General features: G+C 34.4%; 2 protein-coding genes across 3 annotated transcripts; one reads left to right on the top strand and one right to left on the bottom strand.

The window, feature by feature from the left end:
• The first annotated feature begins 609 nt into the window (after window positions 1-609).
• On the top strand, window positions 610-3,294 carry LOC111885571 (uncharacterized). 2 transcript variants are annotated; one of them, XM_023881815.3, is made up of 5 exons: window positions 610-767; window positions 2,040-2,120; window positions 2,211-2,308; window positions 2,386-2,702; window positions 2,791-3,294. In XM_023881815.3, exons 2-5 carry the CDS (start codon window positions 2,112-2,114, stop codon window positions 3,165-3,167), a joined length of 801 nt encoding a protein of 266 aa, XP_023737583.1. In that variant the 5' UTR covers window positions 610-767; window positions 2,040-2,111; the 3' UTR covers window positions 3,168-3,294. The 2 variants fall into 2 exon arrangements, with proteins under 2 accessions (XP_023737583.1, XP_023737584.1); XM_023881816.3 differs by lacking the exon at window positions 610-767 and adding an exon at window positions 849-962.
• Window positions 3,295-3,816: 522 nt separating this feature from the next.
• On the bottom strand, window positions 3,817-5,318 carry LOC111885568 (probable serine/threonine-protein kinase PBL26). Its single transcript, XM_052767624.1, has 4 exons — window positions 5,186-5,318; window positions 4,851-5,077; window positions 4,575-4,764; window positions 3,817-4,418 (listed from the first exon to the last, which is right to left on the bottom strand). The coding sequence occupies exons 1-4, from the start codon at window positions 5,277-5,279 to the stop codon at window positions 3,817-3,819; spliced, it is 1,113 nt and encodes a 370-aa protein (XP_052623584.1). The 5' UTR covers window positions 5,280-5,318.
• Between the last annotated feature and the right edge of the window lie 2,917 nt (window positions 5,319-8,235).

Here is an 8,235-nt window from a genome sequence, read left to right as displayed (position 1 = left end):
AATATTGTAGGGGGTTTTATGTGGTTCATTTTGAAGGAACATAACTAAGTTGCTATTTTTTGAAATAAACAGTTATATTTCGCAATATAGCCATAAAATAACAATGTATTTTGAAAGTCCATTGAATGTTGGATTATACTTGTGTAGACCTATTTTCACGCATGGTTGACTATGTATAGTTGTTTTCCGTGTCACAAGTAAAACATGTTTGAAGGTACTTATATGTGACAAACAAGGTCATTGAACTAATAAAACAAAAAATGTTGTCTACAAAGAGGTCCTTTAACGCTATATATATTTACCTATTTTAGTGTAATTTTCTACACATTTCGATAATACCAATAACCATACTTTTTTTATAATTTTTTTTTGTAATATCTATATAAATTTACATTTTATTTATTTGTTTTCCGTGTTTAACGCGGGTCATAATCTAGTTGTAATAAAAAGAACATTTGACATGCTTAAAAGATAAACGACACATTTTATTGAAATGATCCGTAGTGCAATGAAACTAAACTCTAAAAATCATAACGCAAAAGGAAAATTGTAATGTACTCTATATTTTTCTTTTTAACTCCGTTACGGAGATGGATTGGAAAAAATGAAAAATCTCACAATTGACTTTCTCGATCTTGGTAGTTTCTAGAATGTCATGGACAAGAAAGATCCACCGTCCCGTAGTTGCGCCCTCTCTATCACTATAAATTGTTTGCCAGGGTTTCTGATTCGCTCTGCGCTCGTCTTCTTTGACTACTGAATCTCAGGTACGAGTCGCATCCTCTCTCAATTTTTTTGATATACAGTTCTTTATTGTATGTTCGTTGAAGATTCTATTTCCAGTAAATCTTGGCATTTTTATCGTATAACCTTCGCAACTCTTTAGGATTTCTAGTCGAGTTCCAATTGTTTCCACCGATCTAATCGCAATATTTGAACAATGAAGTTTGTGATCTGACATGGTATCAATTTAATTTGATGTACATACTTTCGATTGAAAAATGGAAGAATTCCCTTTGTTTGTTTGTTTGTTTTTTTTTTCCAATTTTTTGATCTACACTCGATTGTTGTATGTTGCTCCCAAAATTTCCCCTAACTCTTCGAATTGGAGTTATCCCCCTGATTCGAGCTTGAATTGTAACTGGCATAGGAGAGCTTTTATATATAATTTAACATATGCATAGTGCTCAAAATTCTTTAGGATTTACAGTTGGCTTCCACTTTTATGAATGATGAAGTTTGTGATGTCAGATAAGATATCAAACTATCAATTAACATGTGATGCTAGACAAATAATCGATAAAAATGTGATGTTCCGACCTCAAATTAGATATTGGAAGTTTTGCTTTTACATTGTAACTGACATGTGAGGGGGTTTAGGTATTATTTCATCATATATCTACTGTGTACAGTTCTTGAGGATTTCTAATAGGCTTCTAATTGTTTCTACCAATTTACATGCAATGTGAGAATGGTGAAGTTTGTGCTGTTAGACAATGTATCAATTTACATACGATGTTCCAATTAGAAGTTAAAAGCTTAATGGAAAACCGATAGATTTACTCTACTTTTTCTTTTTTAGAATAAGAATTCTCTGGTGTAGATTTGTCTATTGTCTCTTGGTCCTCAAGTATTACCATAAATCTTTGAATTTCAATCTCTGGGATTCTTGCTTCATTTGAAACTAATATATCAGACATTACATATAAGATCATCATATGTCTAGTCTTAGCAATTCTATAGGATTTCTAGTCAACTTCTAATTCTTTTCATCAATTTAAGTGCAATATGCATATGGGTAAGGTCTGTGATGTAATCATTATCAATTTACATGTCATGTTTTGGTTACCTAAATGGAAAAAAAACCTGATAGACTTGCTCTACTTTTTCTTTTTTCAATATGAATCTTCTGATGTTCAACCTTATAGATTTGCATCACTATCTATGATCTTCAGTGTTAAATATTGTTCAGGAGCTATTTCTTATTGTTTCAATACAATATTTTGTATTCTTAATGCATTTTTTCTTTGTTCATCCAGAGCTCACACTGTCGTTTGTTCAACTTAGCAAAAGACCTTACAGACAGGACATCTACATTTTAAATTTGAAATATGGCCGAGGTACATTGCTCTATTAAATATTTACTAGTTGCACATTTCAAATTTACTATTTAAGATATGAAATAACCACTTGAAAATTTTCACTAACAGGAGGGTTACAAGGTGAGTTTGCACGTGTATGATTTAAGTGGAGGCTTAGCTCGTCAACTCTCCATGTCATTCTTAGGGAAAGCCATTGAAGGCATATGGTAAGCATCATACTCCCTCCCCCCCCAACCTACCATGGAGCCAATTAAGCATCTGTTAACTTAATATATAAAAACAGGCATACAGGTGTGGTGGTATATGGTACTGAGTACTTTTTTGGGGCTGGTATTCAACAAACTCCAGCTGGAACAGCACCATATGGGACTCCACTCAAAGTCATTGATCTTGGTGTCACCCATGTCCCAAAAGATGTCTTTCAGATGTATCTAGATGAGATTAGCCCCCGTTACACACAAGAAACCTACAGTTTATTGTCACATAACTGTAACAACTTTAGCAGCGAAGTCGCACAGTTTCTCGTGGGTGTCTCCATACCAGATTACATCCTCAATCTCCCTAACGAAGTCATGAGTAGCCCAATGGGTGCACTTATAAGTAAGTTCCTCAAACTTTTCATGTTAATGATGCATTTGAGCTTTTATGGATTCTTTATCTTACACATGAAATTTGGTATGGATGACAGTGCCTATGATACAGAATTTGGAGACCACATTGAGGGCAGGTGCTGTCCCACAAGCACCTCAGTTTAAACCATCTCCAGTGAACACAATTCCTCAGGTGTCAAAGAAAGTTGATAAACCATCAGAAACCAGCAGCCACACAAATGTAAATGTGGCCCCACCCCCACCCCCACCTGCAGCTGTGCCAGCTGGCACATCACAAGAGAAACCAGATGTTGTTGATCCTCTTGGTGATGCAAGGAGTAAAGTGCAAGAAGAGATTGGTAAGGAGTTTGCTGCAATGATGGCTAGTGGGACCCTTCGTGCAAGTGAGGCTGCTGCACTTGCAACCAAAAAAGTGATGCAGAAATATGGGCACATGAATGCTGCACAAAGCTGAAACAGGTTTTGTGCTTTTTTTTTTCTTACTGCATCTGTGTTGAACATAAAAATTGTGGCAATTTATCCCATTCAAGAAAAACGTGTTAATGACTCCTTTTGTTGAATGATGAACTACTTCTGTTAAATCCTCTATTTCTTGAAAACTGAAATACGCATTCCATGGGGGTGGGGTGTTCTTTTCTATTCCTTGATGAAATGGAATGATATATTATAATTAGAAATTATTTTTAATATATAATTTTCAATAAGAGATATGTTTAAAAAAATCAAAACTTTAGTTAAACAATTTTCATAATTTCCCATAAGTTGACTAAAAATACTTCTTGAATTTATTTCTATTCTAAGATTTTACATGGTATTTAATTTATCAATTTATGTTTGACTATTTAAAATGCATATATAATATATATTTCAAATGAAATGAAATACGTTGATATGTAGTTTATTTATCAACATATCCTGATTTGATTAATATCCTTTTTACAAAATATCAATATTTTGATTTTTTTTTTCTCTATTTTTAAGTTTAATTTCATGTAATTCTACATAATATATATTTTTATATATATGTTTGAATGGTTTATTTGATAATAAGTCATTCCATTCCACCATACCAAAGAGACCCTGGATATGTTCTTTTGGGCAAACTAGTCATATGAATGGTGTATTGAATCGTGCACAAGGGAATCAAGAACCGCAACCACATCACTCATGGGTGGTCGGAGCGGTGCATTGACACCAAGACACATGGCTGCTATCGCTAACACTTGACTTAAATCAGATTGTGGGTATTTTCCTTGAAGCAGTGGGTCAACCACTTCTGCATATTTGTGTGGGTCCCTGATCTTTGGCTCCACCCATTGAACAAGATGCAATTCTTCGGTATCTCTCGTTAAATCAACCGCTCGTCTCCCTGTAATTAGTTCCAACAACACAACTCCGTAGCTATAAATATCTGATTTCACAGTCAACCTTCCTGTTTTTTGATACTCGGGTGCACAATATCCGAATGTTCCCATCACTCTTGATGACACATGTGTCTTTTCCCCAACTGGACCAATCCTTGCTAGCCCGAAATCAGATAGCTTCGCGTTAAAATCCTTATCCAGCAATATGTTGGACGACTTTAAGTCACGGTAAATAATCGGAGGATTATTCGTCTCGTGCAAGTATTCTAGACCTTTTGCAGCGTGCAATGCTACCTTCATCCTCGTTGTCCAATCAAGCGGTCGTTTGCCACGTGGCAGATCTACAAATTTCAAAATCACAACAAAATTAAGCGTTCATGCCTTTTTGATGGAGGGGGATAAAAAATTGCAACTTTTTGTCCCATTGATTCACACCGAATCCAATAATGTAATGTTATTACTTGCCTAACAAAATTGTGCATTGCATATTTGCGTACCGAGTAGATGATTTTCGAGAGAACCAGCACGCATATATTCATACACGAGCAGTCTTTGTTCTCCATCTGCACAGTATCCGACCAAATTTACCAAGTGTGGATGGGAAAGATGGCTTAGCATCATAACCTCCACAAGAAACTCTTTGTTTCCTTGCTTTCCCTCAGGATTCAGTTGCTTTATCGCTACAACCTGATCCAACGGAATCAAAATCGTGTGATTATATTGTTACAAATACCTATGTTGAGTTGAACGTTTGTTGAGACTCATTACTTTACCTTGCCTGTTTTCTCGAGCTTTCCCTTATAAACTCGCCCGAATCCACCTTCCCCGAGAATACATTCTTCTTTGAAGTTTTTTGTCGCTGTTGCAAGCTCCTTGAAAGTGAAAATTTTTGCTGAAAGGTTTTTGTTGTCTTGATCTTTAATGTCGACCTTAACCTTTTTCGCCCTTTTAGGTGAAACATCATGGCCTTGAAGTTCGCCCGAATCTTTGTTCTTATTCTCTGCAAAATATTACGCCGATGAGCTGCTCAGTAGTGTGCTCATCACGTAAGGAGGTAAATCATTGAACAATTTGGGTTTTATGGCTCCCAAAGGAAAACAGTACTTACTCAATGGAAAGGGTAGACAATGGCATTGTCCGAATCTTCTCAACCTATTAGTCCGTCTCTTCCATCGTGTCGCAAAACATGGAAAACGAATCATGTTTCGTCTCTTTCCTTGTGTCGGATCTTTCTTTACGTGTGTTGGAAAACATGAAAGATAACTCCGGTTTCGCTTCTTTCCTTGCATTGAATCTTTCTTCTCATGTCTTGGAAAACACCAAAAGCATTTCATATTTTGCTTCTTTATTTCTGCGGAGCCTTCATTTACTTCTGCCGTGAAACAATTTGCGTTTGGTGTCTTTTCTTGTATGGATTTTTTCTTTGGAAAACATGAGAAACAACCCATCTTTGGCGTCCTTTCTTGTGTCGCGTCTTTCTTTGCTTGGGTTGACTTTTGTGTTTGGAAACATGAAAAACAATTGGCTTTCTGTGCCTTTCCCCGTGTCGCTTCTCGTGCTTGGAAGCACGAAAAACAATTCATGTTTCGTTTCTTTCGTTCTGTCGATTCTTCCGAAGAAAAACACGGAAAACAATTCATGCTTCGTTTCTTTCCTTGTGTCCCACTTTCTATGCCTTGTCTTTTTTCTTTTGGAAAACATGAAAAACAACCCATGCTTCCTTAATTCAAGAATGTTTTCGATGTCTTTGGTCAATCTCCTTTGTATATGTTGAAACCCTACCTAGAATCAAAATATGCAAAAACCTATTCTGGCTGCAAATGTAAATGTCTAATTATTAATGAAAATTATCAAGATTTTGACTCAATAAGAAGAAAGGGAAAGACCAACTGGGTCAATAACCCTTTTGGTTCTCTCCCATTTTTGAGAGACCAATGGGAGAGAAGACTTTGGGGAAATTTGCCAAAGAAAATTGATTGAAATCAAATCAGGTAATTTGAAGGAATGCATAAAAAAAGGAGAGACAAAGTGCGGATAATAATATTGGTGGGTATTGTTGTTAGTTTCCAAAGAGAAATTGTCGCTCAATACACATGATGATATTGTAGGCAAAATTACATGGTGCTACTGAGAAGAAACAAAATTGATATCACGTGTTAATGAATTTTTTAAGTAGGTTGCATAAATGATTTCCCGTATAATTGAATATGTTGATATGAAGATCTAATTGGGGTTATCAAAATTATGTGGTTTTAGGCATACATGGAGTATTTAATCAAAAGTTACATCTCTAAAATGCATTAATCATGAAATTATAATAACTTATAGTATACTAAAACAAATCTTAAATCTTAACTCCTATTAAAGAGGCCAATTAACAATGCCATGAGGTTTATGACTTAGTGGTATCAAAAGTTGTTTGCAGTTTATGTGAGTTAGCAGTTTATGAAATGGCAGTTGATCAATAATAAAAGTAATCATATATATCGTGCACGAGCAACAAATGTATATAACATAATTTTATCTTAAGTTTCATTAAACCCTAGCTACTCCAATCTTGTAGGCGGTTCTCATTTTCCTTGTTACAACGTTTTTTGGACAAAGTGAAATTTATTTGATGAAAATTGCTTGCTTGAAATAAGTGGTAAATGGATGGTGATCGGTTGTTTTAAATAAGGGGGAAATCGCATTTTTAAGAAGGTTGTCATTTTAATAGTCTATTTGTGATAGGGCTGTGATGTTTGGCATGATATCCAATGAAAAATGAAGTATGGTAAATCTAAAAAGGTATGTAAGAAAAATGATTCTAAGACAAATATGTAATACATTTATATCCAAATGTAATACATTTATATCTACATGAAATTTTATGCATCACATATCTCATATTCGTAATATTATCACGAGCTTCTTGTATCTAATGGGTGTGACTTTCGAACGATTTAAATAAGGCAAATATGCAATACATTTCATTAAATTAAAATAAATATTGTTGATTGTTAGCATTTGTGCACTCTGAGAATGGCAAGACAAAAGATATAATACTACCAAAAAAAACATGTATATCATTCGGCATCATAACATACTACTATAAATTATGATATAGCATTTAGTCGGTATTCAATTCCTGAATCTTGATCAATAATTTCTTAGTTTCAGTCGACCGTAACTTGTTTAAAATTAATCATATGCTCGTTTGAAGAATTAAAATTTCTTTTTTCTAAATGTTTTATATCAACGATATCATCAAAAACAAAAGAATAAAACTAGGAAAAATGATCGAACATATATTATATATAACACCAATACAATTCGATTGAATATTATTCTGCATCATAACATACTCCTATAAATTATCATATAGCAATATAACATTTATTTGGGTATTCAATTCGTGATTCTTTACCAATATTTCTTAATTTTACCCCACCATGAGTTGTTTGAAATGGGATTTGGTCCACTTGGAACTTCATGAGCATCATCTTTGAATAACCGAGCTCTTGAATGTGTCGTGTACCCTGACAAATACTGAACATGGGCTGCGTTGGAATGATGAGGATCCATTGAAGAAGAATATGATGAAACTAGGGTTCTTGAGAGTGATGGAGGTGCCATGGAAGCCATGATCACAAGAGAGAGAAAGAATAGCGAAAAGGTGTTGAATTTAGCCATGAACAACCACTGCACAACCAAGAACGTGAGAGTGAGAGTGAAAGTAGATGAGAAAAGACATTTATAGGAGAAGGTAAGAGTGACTTTTTAACCATCCAATCTGAGTTTTCATATGTAAATCAACTGTTGTTATTAAATGCAAAAAGATAAAAAGAGGCGTATAGTATCTTTTTTAACATATCATACACATAACAAGTTTCGTATAATGCATATTTATGGTCTGCTATCTTCTAATTTATTTACACATTGATACTAGCAAGAAGTTACGTGATTCATTCTTAGAGAATTAAGACAAATGCACAAAAGTGGTCAATGGTGTTATCCCATTAGATCGAACTTAACATTCTTGAAGTAAATCCCAGGAAATGGATTTCATTGCTAATGTGGAGATCTAAAACATCTTATATTGACAAAAAAATATTTCACCTCTTCACGTATTATTAAATCATACGTCTCTTAAATGCTACATATGTATTTAATTAAAAC

Source organism: Lactuca sativa, chromosome 9 (assembly GCF_002870075.4).
Source record: "Lactuca sativa cultivar Salinas chromosome 9, Lsat_Salinas_v11, whole genome shotgun sequence".
Lineage (NCBI taxonomy): Eukaryota > Viridiplantae > Streptophyta > Magnoliopsida > Asterales > Asteraceae > Lactuca > Lactuca sativa.
Note: the sequence above shows the minus strand (reverse complement) of the source record. Positions and strands in the feature narration are given on the sequence as shown.

Bases quoted from the DNA above. Each gene is read 5' to 3' on its own strand.
- LOC111885571 (XM_023881815.3), top strand. The intron at 2,309-2,385 runs GTAAGCATCATA...ATATAAAAACAG, and splicing joins AAAGCCATTGAAGGCATATG to GCATACAGGTGTGGTGGTAT. The intron at 2,703-2,790 runs GTAAGTTCCTCA...TATGGATGACAG, and splicing joins CCCAATGGGTGCACTTATAA to TGCCTATGATACAGAATTTG.
- LOC111885568 (XM_052767624.1), bottom strand. From the start codon at position 5,279: ATGATTCGTTTTCCATGTTTTGCGACACGATGGAAGAGACGGACTAAT. The intron at 5,078-5,185 runs GTAAGTACTGTT...AATATTTTGCAG, and splicing joins TTGTCTACCCTTTCCATTGA to AGAATAAGAACAAAGATTCG. The intron at 4,765-4,850 runs GTAAAGTAATGA...CCGTTGGATCAG, and splicing joins AGCTCGAGAAAACAGGCAAG to GTTGTAGCGATAAAGCAACT.